General features: G+C 40.3%; 2 protein-coding genes across 2 annotated transcripts in view; one reads left to right on the top strand and one right to left on the bottom strand.

Annotated features, from left to right (window-relative positions):
* Positions 1–12,855, top strand: part of CORIN (corin, serine peptidase) — a 246,600-nt gene extending 233,745 nt beyond the window's left edge. Inside the window, exons 21-22 of the mRNA XM_055140495.1 lie at positions 2,361–2,494; positions 9,128–12,855. Coding sequence (XP_054996470.1) covers positions 2,361–2,494; positions 9,128–9,310 — 317 coding nt within the window. The 3' untranslated portion in view covers positions 9,311–12,855. The remainder of the gene's footprint in view (positions 1–2,360; positions 2,495–9,127) is intronic.
* A 5-nt stretch (positions 12,856–12,860) lies between these two features.
* ATP10D (ATPase phospholipid transporting 10D (putative)) overlaps positions 12,861–18,895 on the bottom strand; it is a 114,752-nt gene continuing 108,717 nt past the window's right edge. Inside the window, exon 24 of the mRNA XM_055140494.1 lies at positions 12,861–14,660. Within this exon, the coding sequence (XP_054996469.1) occupies positions 14,369–14,660 (292 nt within the window). The 3' untranslated portion in view covers positions 12,861–14,368. The remainder of the gene's footprint in view (positions 14,661–18,895) is intronic.

Below are 18,895 nucleotides of genomic sequence, written 5' to 3'. Positions count from 1 at the left end.
AAAGCTTGCTGTGAGAACTTCCAAAGCATCTTAGACATGTGTCAGCATTTCTGTCACCCTGATTTTTAAAAGCAACCATTAGTATTGCAGTATGCTCTAAGTGTAATGTACGGCATTTTAAGAGCCAAATATATTATCTTTCACCCTGACATCTATTCCTCCCACAATCCCCACAATCACACTTCAAGCAATTGCATAAACATACACACTTACCATATACGGTCTGTAGTGTGACAAATCAGCATTAGAATTCACTCTTCGAGAAAACTGTTTTTCTCTATGCCTACTTAAGTGAATTTAAATGGTTTGGTTTCCTAGATTATTTCAACATACACATCACTAACTTATGTAATTGAGTGACTCTGAATATACCACTCTAGTTTAGTGGAGTGAATAAAAGAAATTGTTGGTCCCTAGAGTTGTGATGAAGTTTAAGGCCAACCAGTCAAGGGAGTTTTTAGTACAGGGGCTGCCCTGCTGCTGGTACACAGTGAATATGAGGAGTCATCCCAAACACTCCTCTGACATCTGGGAAGCTTCTCCCTCCCTCCCTCCCTCCCTCCCTTCTTTCTTTCTTTCTTTCTTTCTTTCTTTCTTTCTTTCTTTCTTTCTTTCTTTCTTTCTTTCTTTCTTTCTTTCTTTCTTTCTTTCTTTTTTTCTCTTTCCTTCATTCCTTTCTTTCTTTCTTTCTTTCTTTCTTTCTTTCTTTCTTTCTTTCTTTCTTTCTTTCTTTCTTTCTTTCTTTCTTTCTTTCTTTCTCTTTCCTTCATTCCTTCCTTCCTTTCTTTCTTCTTTCTTTTGTTTTGGGTTTACACTCAGTGATTCTCCAGCTTTACTCCTGGTTCTGCACTCAGGAATTACTACTGGTGGTGCTTGGCAGACCATATGGGATGCCAGAGATTGAACCTAAATTAAACCTGGGTCAGCTGTGTGCAAGGCAGTTGCCGTACCCACTGTACTATCTCTCTGGCTCCCGACTTGTGAAACTTGCCCTATTAGTTTCAAACTGATTTACAACTAATAATCTTCCAGTAACAGACAGTATACATACCTACAGTTTCACCCTTACCATCCAACAGGAAAACCATGTGTGCTTTTTTAAAATTCTTTTATTTTATTTATTTGTTTTTTAATTTTTATTTTTTTATTAAATCACTGTGAAAAAAGTTACAAAGCTTTCAGGTTTAAGTCTCAGTCATACAATGATCAAACTCCCATCCCTTCACCAGTGCCCATATTCCACCACCAAAAATCCCAGTATGCCCCCCTCCCACCCACCCCACCTGCATGGCTAACGATCTTCAATTTATTCTCTTTATACTTTGAATACATTCAATATTTCAACAGAAAACTCACTATTATTATTTGGACTTTTCCCCCAACAATCAAACCTGCTGAAAAGGCATCATTTGATACTTTGTTTTCCATTGCTGAGAATGAAGAATATATGAGCTTGTGTGGCCGAGACAGAGGTCGCACGGTTTTGGATTTCTGATATTTTATTAATTAAGTCCAGGGAGATTTCTGCCAAAAGTTGCCAAAAGAAAAGGCCGAGAGTTAGTGGTTAGTAGCCTCCAGGATCACAGTCTTTAGGAGTAGAGGAGCCGTTTCGTGTGCAGCCGCTCCAGATCTCATCTGGGCAGAGAGTGGGCCGGTAGCACCTCCCCCATCCCGAGATCTCCTGCGCGCCACATCCATGTGTGCTTTTTAGCATGTTTGGCCAACAAAAGATTCAGTCTGTCTTGCTTCAGGAAATGAATGGCTATACTCTTAAGAATTTTCAAGCAACATGGAATTTACACATGCTCTCTGCTGAGAACAAGAGACAACTTTTACCCTTTCAGCATCTCTCTGTCATGTCCTCTAGCATTAAAGCTTCAGACACTAACCTGGCATAAGGCAAGACACTCAAACTGCAGACAGCATCCCTTGCTGTCCTTGTGTGGAGAGGGACCGGCATCTGGCAGACACAGAGCTAACTCTTGGCTGAGACTCTGCTGGCTGAGACTTCTTCTTTTCCTTGCAGTCATTGTTTCTGATGCAACATCTAACAAAAGCAAGGAAGGAAGGGCCAAGGCTGACCGAATTAACTGCTTAAACAGTTTTTTTAAGTGCCTCTGTTTTCTCAATAAATAAAAAGGTTTGATGAGGTGCCTGCTCTGATCATTTCTAACTGGCAATATCTGACTTCAAACAAACCCTGTCTTTAAAATAACACTTTAAAGAAAGCCTCTGATTGAGTCTCTGCTACAAAATGTAATGATTCCATGTATAACCTCATCCTCCGCCCCTCTTCCCCCGCCAATCTGACTTTCCTTATGTGTTTTATTTTCTCCCTTAAACAACGACATCGACTGCAGTGCCGTTTAAGCTACAAGAGGGAGAAGTCCGCATTATTTCCTTGGAGCAGTGTCAGTCGTACTTTGACATGAAGACCATCACCACCCGGATGATATGTGCCGGCTACGAGTCTGGCACGGTCGACTCCTGCATGGTGAGCTGCTCTCTGGGTATTGAGGAGACTCACTCTGGCTGCAGCTTCCTTCTGAACTCCACAGCAGTCGCCTGTGGCCCTCTGGAGCTTGCTTTTTAGTGTTGTGGGGGCTGCTGCTTCAGGCTGTGCTTTGGACTATGGGGCTGGCTGGGTGTCATGCTGTGCTGGAACCTGTCTGTTCACATCATGTGCTCTACCCCAACCCCTTTTGTTGAATGTAATTTATTTATTTATTTATTTATTTATTTATTTTTATTTTTTGCTTTTTGGGTCACACTCAATGCGAAGCTCAGGGGTTACTCCTGGCTTTGTACTCAGGAATCACTCCTGGCGGTGCTCAAGGGACCATATGGGATGCTGGGAATCAAACCCGGGTTAGCCACGTGCAAGGCAACTGCTCTACCCGCTGTGCTATTGCTCCAGCCTCGAATGTCGTTTATTAGCAAATGTTTAATTACTCAGAGTGTTTTCTTTTGCAATCAGCTGATTTCCCCTAATTCCCCCCAGACCCCACTGTTCGCTCCTTTACTTAGTGGGGAACAGCAGCAAGGGGGCACACCGGGAGGGGAATTCAGTGTTCTGGAGCAGGAAGATGGTTCAAATGGGGGAGCCCATGTCTACCATGTTCAAGGGCCCAAGTTTGATCCCTAGCACGGCATGATCCCTTAAACAACACCAGGTGAGTGCTTGTAATACCTGAACACCCCTGGTGATAGTCCTAGTAACCCCCAGGATCATTGGGATAAACAACAAGCCACCAGGCCTCCACTGGTCTGTTTCAAAATCTTTCTATTTCAAAAATCTTTCTGCTCCTGGGGCTGGTGAGAAAGTTCAGAGCGTAGGGCACTTGCCTTGCCCGTAGCCAACCTGGATTTGATCCTCTAGCATCCCTTATCATCCCTCAAGCATGTCCAGGAGTAGTTCCTGAGCATTGCCAGGTGTGGCCCAAATAAAACCAAGCAGAATACAAATTAAAGTTTTTCTGGTTCATCTCACTGGAATAGACAAATGGCTGGACAAATAGGTTTCTAAGAAAAGCTAGTATTAGGAACATTGGGTCTAATAGACTAACCCAGGAAGCCAGGGGACACTAAGGGACATTTACTTTATTCATTTTCAGCCACCAGGGGGTTGCCTACAATGTCCTAACTTCCAGGGTCTGTGACTGACCAGCCTTGATTTCAGGAGTTGATCACACAGGCACTATTATGCTGTACTTAATTGCCATTGTGATCGCCAGTGTCAGCAAATGGGCCTTTAGACACACTGAATTGCTGGTTATAACAGTGTTCAGCGTTTGGTGGCTTAAAACACAGGAAAGTATTTTTGTTTTGATTTAATAAGCATTCACTAGATACTATACAGCACTTTTAGGACAGGAAGCAAAGGCACAGCATCAAAGATGCTCATTGCTGATTGAGAACAGTCTTCGATAATCTGCCTTGCTCGACATCACTGTTTCATAGTAAGGCTGATGAAGAATGAAAAGAACACTGGCCAGCACTGAATCCAGCGATCTGATTGGAAGAAACACTGCTTATTCATCATTTCACTTAAAGTTGTCAGGGACTTACTGAGAGTGTTAAGTATTGGCTTAACTCTGACACATTGCTATGAAGCACCTTGCACTGCTTTGGAGTAGATCAAATAGTTCCCCCCCTTTTAAAGTTGAATAAGAATGCAAGAGTAGATATCTATTACTATTATTCCAACATACCATAATCCCCTTCCCCTCCAATTGTTTAAGATTTTGTCCACACTTAGCAATTCTCAGGCTTTATTTCTGGATCTGCACTCAAAGAATACTCTTAGAAGGACTCAGGGGACCATATGTGGTTCCAGAGATTGAATCTGGTCCTGCTATATACAAGGAAAATGCTAAAGCCTACCTGTACTATTTGTCTGGCTCCACAGTTCTTTTTATTTGGTTTGGTTTTATTGGGGGTGGGGGTTGGGCTTTGGGGTCACATCTGACTGTGCTCAGGGCTTACTTCTGGCTCTGCAATCAGGAATCACTCCTGGCAGGCTCAGGGGTCCGTATGTGGTGCTGGGGATTGAACCCAGGTTGGCCTCCTGTACTATCTCTCCAGCCCCAGCACAAAGCTGGTTTCGATGGGCCATTTCAGAATGGATGATTCAAGAGATCGGAACTGGCCTCGGGGGAATTCCACAGATAGTCCTCATAGGCAAGAGGGAGCGCTTAGAATCTCACTGAGGTCATTTTGCCTTTGCCTCCTGCCCACAAGTTATTGGTGGAGATAGGCAGTGGGAGAGGAATTCATGCAGGGGTCAAAGGTTTGCTTTTACGTGTCAGTAAAAATGTGTTGGGAAGCCGCATGAATACAGCTTGGGATATTTGCAGGCTGAACGGTCTGGTCTGGATCCCATCCCATTTGGAGTTTTTAGTCTCCAAATGTTTTGTAATAATTCATGATATCTTTTCAGACACCCCTGGTGGCAAGTATACTTGTTTTTCCTATTTTCCTGATTAAAAAATGAGGGGCTCAAAAGGTTGAGTAATTTCTCCTCTATCACCCTGCGTAAAGGTGCTGCTGTCTTCATGAGGCTATGAGGGATTAGGAGGCCTCACCCTGCAACAGACGTCCAGCCAGCCACTCAACCTCTTCCTTATCGGAGTAGCATTGAGTAATGTGCAGACAACTTTCCCCAGCACGATTTGGAGGTCTGCTAAAAACTAGTGCCTCTCATCTTTTGGTAATAACTGAGGGAATGGATGAGAGGTTATTCCTTCAAAGAGGATTCAAAGGGAGTGGGAGATAGTACAACTGGCACCACTAATGCTTAGCACGTGCAAGGTCTGAGTTTGATCTCCAACACCTGGAACCATATGACTCTCCCCCTGCTGGACGTAGCCCTGATGGCCCCCAAAATACAAAGCACCAGGCCAAGAAAAAAAATAGAATTGAGGTTCCAAGCATAGGCCCATTTGATTTCCCATGTCCAATAGGTCATACCTAGCAGTGGGAATTCTGTGCTCTGGGTCTCTCGAATGCATACCAGATGTTCTCTAAGAATATCCCAGGAAGAAGAAACAGTAAAAATTACTTTTTTCCTCTACATCTACAGTAAAATTTTGTTCCAGACCCATCATTTTCTTTCCTCAGATCACACCAAAAGCTGTACGTAACTGTGTTTTCAGAAATCTTGGAGATCAATACAGAAGCCAAAATCAATGTTGACCTCAACACTGATGCAGAAAGAGGCAAAGAGGAACAAAACACCAGACTAAAAATGTGTGCCTGAAGTTATGATCTCCATTTTATTTTGAATTGGCTGCTTCTTTATCTCTCATTGTCACCTAACAAATGCCTACCTGCCTCTCGGAGCAGAACTCTCATGTCGCAGGAAGGCGGTGTTTGATCCTCTCCAACCGAGATCACAGGAAACAATTACTTTGAGGACTTCTTTATTTACTATCCGAAGATTTTCCCTTTTTTTATAGCTATTTTTGTTACCCAAGCAATCTTTTGCCTTCTTCATCTCTGTAGCTCCCACCTCAGAATCTTGCAAAGATTCCATGCTAAATAAAGCTGTCACTCATTTTTTTTTTTTATGTGAAATGAGAAGGGGCCTTGTAAACTGGTTCCATTTTGATCATCCCTCTGGCATAATGAATATCTTTGCCTGAATAAGGCACCATCTTAAAACTTATTTTCTAAAAAAAGAGGATAAAATATTTTAGGACTATGTCTGGTAAAAAAAAAGTTTCCACTAAATTTTGCTTTCAAAAAGTTCTGTTAGGTTTTAGGGCAGAACAATTCCCTTAGTCCCTGGTAGTTGAAAGTCTGTGTGGATTTTTCAGGCTTATGACCTTATCGATTATACATATAAAGATCACCTCTGCCACAAGAGCCTGGAGCACAATAAAGTATTCCATTTCCTCTAACAGCTGCAGGGAGGGAGACTAGCAGTTAAAGAACTGGTGTCATGGTGCCAGATTTAAATTCTACCTTTGCCTGAGAACAATTTTTTTGGGGGGGGATTTTTTTTTTATTTAATTTATTCTTTTACTGAATCATCATGTGGAAAGTTACAAAGCTTTCAGGTTTAAGTCTCAGTTATACAATGCTCAAACACCCATCCCTTCACCAGTGCACATATTCCACCACCAAGAATCACGATATACCTCCCCCCTTCCCCCTACTTCCCCAGCCCCCCACCCCGCATGTGTAACTGGTAAATTTCACTTTACTTTCACTTTACTTTGATTACATTCAATATTTCAACACAAAACTCACTATTATTGATTTGGAGTTTCTCCCCCCTAAAGTCGAACTGCTGAAAAGAAAGCATTTGATAATTTGTTTTCCATTGCCGAGAATGAAGAGATATGAGGTCGAGAGGCCACACTAGCAGCCGCACGGTTTTGGATTTCTGTATTTTAGTATTTTAGTAACTAAGTCCAGAGAAATATCTGTCAGAAATTGCAACATTGTAAGCTTGTACCTCTCAGCTACTTTATATTCCACATATGAGTGCGATCTTTCTATGTCTGTCTCTTTCTTTCTGACTCATTTCACTCAGCATGATACTTTCCATGTTGATCCACTTATATGCAAATTTCATGACTTCATGTTTTCTGACAGCTATATAGTATTCCATTGTGTAGATATACCAGAGTTTCTTTAGCCAGTCATCTGTTTTTGGGCACTCTGGTTTTTTCCATATTGTGGCTATTGTAAACAGTGCGGCAATGAACATAGAAATATAGAAATGCAGATGTCATCTCTACTATACCTTTTTGCCTCTCTGGTATATATTCCCAGGAGTGGTATTTCTGGGTCAAATGGAAGCTGCTTGAGAACAATTTTTCGACTTGTGCTTCATTTTCATTATCTTCAAAATGAAAATAATTGTAATTATATTAATATTCTCAAACATGTGAGGATGACGAGTGGATTAAGTGAACTGGGCAATGGTTAGAAGCCCATCAATATTATCCTCAAATATCTCTAAATGGAAAGCCCGGGAATAAATACTAGGCAGTAAACAATGGCATTTTCTTGAAAAAGAAAAAATAATTTCACATAACATTGAATGAAATGTTATCTGAGTATATGGCTTGAGTATATGTCATTTCACTTTAAAATGGTTTCTAAGAATGTATCAGTGAAATTAAGACCTTAATTACCAAGTTTAAAATTAGTGAAGGGCAAAGAATATTTGTAAATTTCCACCATGAACTGAAATATTTCCATATTTTTTATAATCTGAAAATATGGAGATTTTTATATTATAGAAAATAATCTAACGCCTTTAAGAATATAGGCTTTTGAAGAATCTTGAAGCCTTTTTGAAGCCTTTCAAAATATACTCTCTAATCCAGTTTTTCAACTGGGTTTCCTGTAACCCTTGGGATATCCAAGGGGCCACAGATAAAAAAAAAATCACATAAATGGGGGGGGGCATGGAATGAGACTCAGGGGCCAATTTGTAAGAGCGCAGTAGGCAGGAAAAAAACAAGGTCAAAAGGGAGTCATAGTTGGAGAAAGATTGAGAAACACTGCTCTAACTTAATCTTTTTTTTTTTGAGGTACACCATCTAACAAATTTTGAGATGTAGCATTGACATCTAACAAATGATAGTGCTACTTCTGTAGGCAGAATAGTAAATAATACTCAGTCACAGGCTGGAGCAATAGCACAGTGGTAGAGTATTTTCCTTGCACACGGCCTACCTGGGTTCGATTCCTCCGTCCCTCTCGGAGAGCCTGGCAAACTACTGAGAGTATCTCGCCCACATGGCAGAGCCTGGCAAGTTCCCCGTGGTGTACTAGATATGTCAAAAACAGCAACAGCAAGTCTCACAATGGAGATGTTACTGGTGCCTGCTCAAGCAAATCGATGAGCAACTGGATGTCAGTGATACAGCGATAAATGAAACATCTTACTAGAACTAAGTGATATGTGATCTTTTCTACGAAGCTTGCTAGTTATGAGTCATATAAAGTTAGGAAATGCCGATGTGTCCCTTGGATGTGTTTTTACATGATGCATTCATTCAAATAGCAAGAACTTTATAAAGAGAGAATTATTAAGGGTATTTTTCTAGGAAACCTGGAAGGTGTCTCAAGGGGCTGAAGCATAAATTTTGCATGCGGGAGATGGTAGTTCAATCCCTAAAACCACATGGTCCCTTTGAAACACCAAGTATACTCTCCACCCTCCTCAAAAAGAATATTTTTGTAGTATTGTTTAATGGGTAGAAGCAACCTTTGTTCCATTTTGGTAAAATTCAATCAAAGTTAATGAATTTATAAAATGGATCAAAGTTAATGAATTCCATTATTAAAAAATCAATTCTGCTACATAAAAAATAATGATAATTAAATGCAGAAAATGGCTAAAAATGTCTTCAGATTCCATAGCAAGAAAGAAGATTGTCTTCCCTCAGACTCTCACACTTTAGATGATCAGTTCTGAATGTCTGCTGGAAAGTTCCATTTGTGTAGCGACCAGCACAGTCCCCACACAAGCTAAAAAGAAACAAGGGAGTGAAATTTTCCAGTAAGTTGCTTGAGTGGGGATTGGCTTTCTTGTACCCTTGGGACAACACAGGCGCCCTTGGACTCTGAAACAGCAATGACTAATGCCCACCACTGTTCATTGCAGGGGGACAGCGGTGGACCACTTGTTTGTGAGCAGCCTCGGGGACAGTGGACCTTATTTGGTTTAACTTCGTGGGGCTCCATCTGCTTTTCCAAAGTCCTGGGGCCTGGAGTTTATAGCAATGTGTCATACTTCCTCGAATGGATCCAAAGACAAATATACATCCATACCTTTTTCCTAAATTAATTCTAAAGCTGGCCAGAGACATTTGCCAGTTATACTCAAAGCAAATGGCCTTCTCGACTGTGGAGAGCTTCCTGCCGAGTTATAAAGAAGCTCTTTTCATGGAACAGAGATGCTCACCCGCGCGCTGCAAATGTTCATGTTTGTTTTGGTCTAATTTTATTCAACTCTGTCCCTCAACTTTATATTCCTCTTATTTTCTGTTCAATGAAAATGAAAAAAAAAATCAAAACAGTGCTTGTTCTTTTGCCAGATCTAATCTTGGCTGTAGAATAAAATGATCAACTCTGGAGAGAGTTTGACAACGGCAGGCACTCAGGTAACAAGTTATAGAAAATTCTCTTTTATCTGATCAGAAAAAGGACACCGAGATTCAGGCTCACTCATCTTTGCCAGCTTATCTTTTTCAAGCAAAATAACGTGGTGACACATTTCAATATCATTGCAGATTTGCTTTGATTTTTTTTTTTAAATACAAGCTAATTTACATGTTCAAATGATTTACTAGCACTCTTCTAAAGTTTGCATAAGCTGAATAACTTCTGAGAGGAGATCAGAGGTAAAAAGCCAAGCTGCTTCTATTTAGGGAGCTAAATAGTAAGACATATAAATGCAAAACACTTTAGACATCAACAATTAGCAGATGATGTTATAGGACTATCCATGCTGAATTTAAATCAGGGTCATAATTTTATAGAAAATTCTTCATAGAAATTTTTTTATAATTAGGGTTTGTTCATTGATTATCAACTAGAAGACTGGAGACATCCATAACAAAGAAATTTCTGTGGGATACATTTTGTTCTGCCTGTAAGATTATTAGAGTTGAGATTAAATTTTACAAAGAAAATTTGTAGTAGACTCAAGAGAGGAAATAAAAAAAATAATTGTACTATGGCCTCAATGAAATATTTTTTATTTTTCCTATTTGTCATATCAATAAAGTCATAGACATGTATCTTAAAGCATCTTAAGATTTTGCATGAAGTACAACATTTTGCAATTCTTTTCCTTGAAAAATGTTACAATATCTTTGAAGCAATGGTAATTACCAGTTCTTTCCTTGAAAAATATGCTTAAAAAATGCTTTTAAGTGGGGCTGGAACTATAGTTCTTCGGGTAGAGTGTTTGCCTTGTACCTGGCCAACTCAGGTTCGATCCCCGGCATGCCATATGGTCCCTTGAACACGTCCAGGAGTAATTCCTGAGTGCAGAATAATGATTTACCCCTGAGCATTGCTATGTGTGACTTCAAGAGCTAATAAATAATTTTTTTAAAAAGTACTTTTAAGCTCCTGGACATTTTTCACACAACAGTTTCTGAAGTAATTCGTGGTAAAACTCTTTTTACCCACTAAGTCTTCAATACATGAATTAGTGATGAAACTCTTTTTACCCACTAACTCTTCACATGTACTAATTTAATTAGCCAGGTATTTATTTTTGTAAATGCCTTTGAACAAGTAGGTTGCCTACTAGCCACCAGCATCTTGGACTGCCTCAGCTCCTCAGAGATTACCTGCAATTTCATACATGTATTTTTGTACTCTTTTCTATATATATTCATATTTGAAAAGCAAAACGTTGTCACGACACTTTGCATGTTATTTATCTCCTGTTCTGTAGATTTTATGAACTGTTGAGAATGTGAAATCCAGCAATTAAATTGTGATTACAACTGTATGAAATTTTAAGAACAAATGTCAGTTTCATTAGAGTTGTAGATGTATACTTAAGGTAACAACTTTTAGCTTGGCTCGATTTCAGTGATATGTACTTGGCTCGATGTTCGGTGATATGTACATATTGATCTTATTTTCAGTAGCTCTGATCACAAATAAAATTATGTCACTTTTTGTTTTGTTTGAATGACTCTGGAGCATGTTCCAGGAAAACAAGTTCCAGAAAAATTAGTTCCCCCTACAAATGTTGGCAAACATAAATCAAAATTTTTCTGATATCTCTTGCTTATGATCTTTTAATTCTGATGATATATGACTCTTTGATATTCTGAAAAGTTGCTAATACCTTCAAATGATCTGGTGAGTGTCTAAGAAAAATGTTACACCTTTAAAAGTACAGAGATGTGTACCTGAGTAAATTTTGGGAATCTGATCCAATTCTTTTATCTTTTAGGAAAAAATGCATTTTAAAGGAATAATTATATAATCAAAGGGGCTGGAGCAGATAGCACAGCAGGTAGGGTATTTGCCTTGCATGTGGCCGAGCTGGGTTTGATTCCTCTGCCTCTCTCAGAGAGCCTGGCAAGCTACCGTGAGTATCCTGCCCTCACGGCTGAGCCTGGCAAGCTACCCGTGGCATATTCGGTATGCCAAAAACAGTAACAACAAGTCTCACAATGGAGACGTTACTGTTGCCCGCTGGAGCAAATCGATGAGCAACGGGATGACAGTGATGCAGTGATACAGTGAATTATGTAATACATGATCCCCAGATTTGATAAATGTGGGCTTTTTTTGGAGAGAGGACAGGGAGGGATCAGGTGGGCCACACCTGGAAGTGCTTAGAGGCTATTTCTTTCTGTGCTGAGGAGTGACTCCTAGTAGAACCATGTGCAGTGTTGGGGACTGAACCAGGGTTGGCCACATGCAAGGCATGCAATGCCTTAACCCCTGTACTGTCTCTCCAACCTCGTATGTGTTGAACTCCCAAAATCAAGAGATCATCTTGGATAATGTTCTGTAGAAGACGGATTCATTTATAAATCAAATACTTAAAGGATTAACCCTGGTTCTAAATCTCTTTCACTTGAGGTATAGATGTGTTTAAGAATCTGGAATTTTTCTTTACTTTTCTTTTCCTTTTTTCTTTTTTTTTGGGGGGGGGAGGAGCACACCTGACAATGTTTAGGGGTTACTCCTGGCCCTCCACTCAGGAATTACTTCTGATGGGGCTTAGCAGACCATATGAGAAGCCAAGGATAAAATCTGGGCTGGCTATGTGCAAGGCAAATGTCCTACCCACTGTATTATCTTTCTGGACTTGAGAATCTGGAATTTTTCAAAAATGAAAAATAAGATATATCTTATGCAGTAATAAAAATATATCAATATACTTTTAGCAAAGTTTATGAAAGTTATATAAGATTATGTAATAGCTTCCCATTTATTCAAGGCATAAAATGTATACCTAATTTATGAAGCATTTCAGTTTTTAGAGACACTGGGACTTGGGGTTTAAGTAAGATATTGTGGTCCTCACAGACTTTCCTTTACTTATATAAACTGATCTTTTCACCTCTTGAAGATTAGCCAATTCTTATCCTCTTTGCCTCATTAAAAAATCCACCAATTCCAGTCTATAAGTTATACCCCAACATTTGTATTTAATAGTAGACGCAAATCTGAGGGAATGATGCTAGTTGCTAGGTGTGTTATAGATGACAGGATATAACTTTTTTTTCCATATCAGAAAGACCCAAACAATCCTCTGGTTAAACATGTACTTTGGGATTTTATGTTTAAGTTATTGAGTTGGATTCAGTGAGTAGCTTCATGAATGATGACAATTGTCCACATTATGTTATTTATTAAACAGTTTATTTAAAAAATCATAAGGAAGCATAGAGCAACTTCCATTAACTATGTGGTATTTGAAAAGTTCTAGAAATAATGGTCTCTATAAAAGACTATTTGCAATAATATGAGAAGACTACAAAAATTTCCAGCTTGGGACAAGAGGCAATGGGGAAATTAAGCCCTGAGAATAATAGTTTAATAGTCGATAAGATCTTGATACAGACATGAAACATTAGCATGGAGATTTCATGAATAATATTCTGGGTAACAGCCGACACATAATTTTCAGATGAATAATATGGAATTTTAAGAGAACTTAACAAGAACACATGATCTTATAATAGCACCTGGTCTCACTTGGTATTAAGTCATTTATTTTATTTTAACTAAAGCCAGTATACATGATCTGTAATAGCCATAAACTTGCTATAGGCATCCCTGTCCTAAAATTAATTAAATGCCTTATTTTCTCCTAAGAAGCTTTTGGAATCCTACTGAGAAATTCTCCTATTTATCTCAAATCATTAATATCTCACTTTTAGAATGTAAAACACCAGAGAAGTTATAGGGTGTTGTAAAGACATCAAACCCTCGAATGGTCTCCTCAAGATTGTTTGGGGATTGATTATCTCATTCTGATCAGACTACTGTCAGTTTTAGAAGGCAGGACATTTTTAGGTAGGCTCTAGCCTCAGTGGATCCAGTCTGCTTTGCCTAAGGCCTGTTTCCTAGTCCCAGCATTGCCCAGAGGCCAACCTCCTTGGAGACCTCCCTGGAGGCTAAGAGGAATCAGTTACATTGGAGGAACCCTGGCTCACCATCCTTGCATTCCACAACCAAGATCCCACCTCAAAAAACATGGCAACGAATCGAGACAGTTCCCTGCCATCTTTCACCAGAAGAGTGAAGGCTTCTTCCCACAGGACATATAAAACTCTTCATAATTACTAACTACATTTAAGTAGCATAATTATCACCCTCATGTAGGTAGATATTGTTATCTAGAAGGCTCTTAAGACTTTTTTCCTCTGGAAATTCACTATTGATAACTTAAAAAAAATAATCATTTCTCAGCTCAAACATTCTATAAAACACTTTCTTAATTAAAAAAAAAAATTTCCCTCAAATTAAAGTCTGCTCAAGTTAAAGCATTTTCCTGGAACTGGAAATCTCCTCGTAAAATAAATATAACTCAAGTAAATCCCCTTGAAAAAATGTTTGTACTCTAAGACAAGTAAAATGCTCTCACAAAATCCAAAAAGTTTCATAAAAGCATTTGCTTCTGAATTAAATATTTCATTCCCCTAGATTCTTCCAGGTCAAATGATCCCATCTTTCACAAACACGGCTACTAACACACAGTAAAGGTCATCACAGGGGCTTTTCCCAGCCCAGGAAATTGTCATCCTCCCTTCCTTCAGGGAAAAACATGCAAGTCCTTCTGACTTGTTCGAGGCCTCTCTTCAAATTCTCTGTTCCAGACTCAAAGGCACAGTCGAGTCCTTGGAGGGGCGAGTCAGGATCACGAGCAGTCCCGGTTGAGAGCCGTTTCACAGACAGGGATGTTGCCTTTCTCAGTGGCACAGGCAGTTGCTGACATCATCGCAAAGGTAGCAGGAGATTCAGTCATGGGCTTTAGCTCGGATGTGACCCGGGGCTGGTCAGCATGCGTAGAGGTCACGGCACCCACGTTTCCAACTCCTCTCCACTTCTTGATTGCTTCGCTCCTTGCCTCTGGAGTCAGTCTGTCCAAGTGTTGGGCCTTCAGAATTGGTGTTGGAAACAGGGACCCCTGAAGAACTCGGTATATAAACCTGGTATATAAAATGCATCACAGATTTACAAAGACCTCAAAGGACTCATGAGACAACACACCAAAAAAACTCACCAGTGAGAAAAACTAAAAGGGTTTGGTGGCCATTGGCCTCTGTAAGGGAAAGGGGGAGGATAAGCCAAGTATAAAAAGGAGAAAATACTATATATCAATTTTTATACAGCACTTAGAAGATAGTGAGCCTCTTTAACAGGGCTCATTCAAAAATGAAAATTAATCAAAATCTATAATCTGGTGATGTCACAGTTGGACATAAGAGGATTAATATGTAGAGATATGCATAAAGCAGACAGTGCTAACATATAGGAAGTGTGAAAAAATATTGGCTATCAGTTCTTTTGGTTTGCTTATTTTTGGAGGCACACTCAGCAGTGCTCAGCAGCTATTTCCAGCGCAGTGCTTGCTCCCCGCAGTACTCAGAGAGCCGTGCAGTACCAAGGAAAGAACCTCAGCCTCCTGCAGGCAAAATATATGCTCAGAACACGGGGCTCTCTCCCTGCTAGGTTAAAAAATGACCTCATTCCAAATGGCAATATTTATGCTGCTATGGCATCCTCAAAAACCCTGTGGGTGTCCGATTATTGCCACAGGGATTTAAGCCATTGGAAATGTGTTTGTTTCACAGATCTCGTCTGCATAATTCCATCTCTTTTCATGATGGTTCCTGAGATGGTTGAAGGCATTCCTGAGTTACAAACTCCCGTTAGCATTAGCAAAACCCATTTTCTAGACAGTAACACTCTTGGGCATCTCTCTAGACCAGTGTTTCCCAACATAGGCAATACCAAACCCCTACAAATCTTTGGAGTGGTCCCAGAAGGTGGGAGGTGGTAGAAGCCTTGGGTGCCACTGGAGTGGGGTGGAAGGGCTCTTTCTGTGTATTCAGAAAGAAGGCATTTGCCCAAGGGTCTTTGACCCTTTGGTGGCGTAGAGATGAGGAATGTTTATCAAAATCCTGAGCCTGGAGCCAGAGTGATAGTACAAGGGGTTGGATGATTGATTTGTACACAGACAACCTGGGTTTGATTGCAGGCATCCCATAGGGTCCCCAGAGCCTCCCAGGAATGTTACCTGAGTGCAGAGCCGGGAGCATGCCCTGAGCACTATGGCTCTCCCAAAACCAAAAACCAACCAAAAAACCCTGAGCCACTATTAGTGTGAGCATGTGACCCAAACCATAAGTAACTAAAAGAAATGAGTTTGCTAACGGGGTAGAGTCAGGAGAGTGAGAGAACCCTCGGTGGAAAAATAAATATATAACCTAACTATCTGCTACCTTCTTCAAGGTTGCTTTTTACCTTTTTCTTAGTTGAGTTATTACAATTAAACTGTGTATTGTCGGTGGGATAATTGCCTCAAGAATAAAAATATTTTTTGTTTTAATTTGGGGGCCACACCCAATTTTGCTCAGGGTTTAGTCCTAGTTCTACATTCAGGGATCATTCCTGGAAGGGCTCGGTGGACCATATGGAATTTCAGGGGTCAAATCTGGGCTGACTGCATGCAAGCAAATGCCTTCCTAACTGTACAGCTGCTAGTCCACAACAATAAAAATATTTTTAACAAAATAAGATAAAATAGGTGTGTTTCTAGGGTAGTCTTTGCATAATGTTCTTCTTGAAAAGGGACGACAGGTCAAATTAGTTGGGAGACCTCTGCTGTAGGAATTACTCCCAATAGTCAATTATGTTTTCACAACTTTGAAATCTGGATTGGTCGGGAAATTTCCTAAATTGAGTTTCCCTGGGCTAGTTCTTTCCTCAATCTGTCCTCTCTAACATTTTACAAAATGTAGCAAGGAGAAAGCAGGCCAAAACTTCAACACTTTGCTTAGAGATAAATATCCATCATTTACAAATTCTGTTTTTCACCTAGCAGCAGAGCACAACACCACCAAGTGTTCTGCCACTATATGGCAAAGATCCCCTTTTCTCAAGTTTTTGATAACATGTTCCTCATTTTCTTCCGAATCTCACAAGCAGAGCTTCTTACATTTATATTTAAGCAACACTGCATCCATAATGATAACAGTTCTTTTTAAGTTACGGCTTTCTCTGTCCATGCTTTCACTTTCTTATGAATTCTCACCAATAGGAACTTGAATGGCCCCATCTTGGCCGCCATTCTGTGTAAGGAAGTCTAGTAATTTTCTATCATGTTTCTAAAAATTCTTCCATCTTCTGTTCATTGCCCAATTTCAAAGCCACTTTTACCCCCCACCTCTGGCATTTTTACTGAGGTTACTATGACCTACAATGTTGTCAATGTTTCATGCATGTAGTGATCCTCACCACACACATCAATGGGGTATTCACTTCCTTCTACCAATGCCCCCACTCATTCAATATTGTCCCCCACACAACCCTTCTGGGGTAAGCTCAGTTCTACAGAACAACTTTCCAGTCCACTGCATTTAATTTCCACATTTGAGGCATTCTATAGCAATAGCCATCTTGTCGATACTAAGATCTGTATTTGTTTCCTATGGCCATTGCAATCAATTGCAGAATAATGCTGAGAGTCACAGAAAACACACTCTCTGGAAGTTTTAAAGACCCTGAAGTCACTTTCATGGAACCAAAATCATGATACCAGAAAATTCAGGTTCACTCTAGAGGTTTTAGTACAGAACCTTCTCCTCATTCACCTTCAGTGGCTGTCACAGAATATGCTTTGTGGCTTGTGGCCAAAAACTCTGTCCCATGGTCAAAGAGCTTTGTGCTCTTCTGTCACTGTCGAATCTCTCTCTGCCTCTTTCTTTCTCTAGGTCAGTCTGAGCCCAGAATACTGTGCAAGAGCCCAGAATACTGTGCAAGAGCCCAGAATACTGTGCTTGGATCCTGCAGAACTGGGGGCCATCTGGGCCACCCTGGCAGTGCTGGGGGCCTCCAGCCCATCCCCGGAAATGTGTGGGGACTGTGCGGTGTCAGGAATTAAACCTGGATTGGCTGAACTATCTCTCAGCTCCTCTTTGTCTCTTTGTTTTCTTTTTTGTTCCAAGAAAAGTCATTAATTGTTTATTAACTGGGGGAATATGGGCCACATCTTGCAGTGCTCAGGAGACTGTATGTGGTGCTGGTAACCCAAACAGGATCTGCCTTTTTCTTATAAGGATGCTTGTCATGGCATCCAACCTGATAACCCAGATTATTGCCCCAGTTTAAGATACTTAGTACGAAAAGTCCCTCTTTGCTAAGGTAAAAGATACAATTCTCTCTCCCTTTCTCTCTCCTTCTCTTGCTGTTTTTCTCCCTTAAACACACACACACACACACACACACACATTAAAATCAGCATTCACAAATTCCATGGATTTGGAACCTGAGTAGACTTGAGGAGGTCATTTTCAGCCTAGCACAGCAATACTAGGATTTGTATTGCTAAAGCGCCATAGGATTTCTTTTTTGAAGGCTCTAACTTGAACACAGTCACTTCTTCAAAAACACAAACTTATCTGGCTTGTTTGAAGGCAATAATGGTGAGCACTGCAGAAGCATCTCAGTTGAACAGTGATATTATAAGAATATAATCAGAACTGCCCTAGAATGACTCAGTAGGGTTTTTCTGCATTTCTGAAAGGGAGGTTCATCAGCCACAAAGGAGCTGTACTCATAGCTCCTGGTGATGGAGTTTCACACTGGGGCTGGTAAACTTTTTCCCAGCAGACCAGGGACTGATATTTCAAGCTCTGTAAGCCAGACAGTCTCTGTTGGAGCTATTTAACTCTGCTACTATCATGCAAAGGTAGCCATGGAAAATACATAAATTAATGAGCATGGCTTTGTTCCAAGAAAACTTAATTTGCAGAAACAGGCAGTAGGCCAGATTTGGCTTACAAACCACGGCTCTTTAACCCTGTTTAAAAGAGTAGGGAATCACTCATTGGACTTTCACATTGTGTTTGAAAATGTAGGACCACAACTTTGTTTTCATGTTTCATATTTAAAAACAAAATTAGAAAGAGGCCAGAGAGATAGTACAGAAGCCAGGACACTTGCCTTGTATGTGACCGACCCAGGTTTGATCCCCAGCATCCCATGTGACCCCTCAAGCCCACCAGGAATGCTCCCTGAGTGCAGAGTCAGGAGCAACCCCTGAGCACTGCCATTTGTGGCCCCCAAACAAATCAAACAAACAAAATAAACTGTAAAGAGAAAAAAAACTATAACTTTAAAGAATCTACAGATAAGGGCTAGAGCGATAATACAGTGGGTA

This window comes from Sorex araneus, chromosome 5, assembly GCF_027595985.1.
Source record: "Sorex araneus isolate mSorAra2 chromosome 5, mSorAra2.pri, whole genome shotgun sequence".
In the NCBI taxonomy this organism is placed as follows: domain Eukaryota; kingdom Metazoa; phylum Chordata; class Mammalia; order Eulipotyphla; family Soricidae; genus Sorex; species Sorex araneus.
Note: the sequence above shows the minus strand (reverse complement) of the source record. Positions and strands in the feature narration are given on the sequence as shown.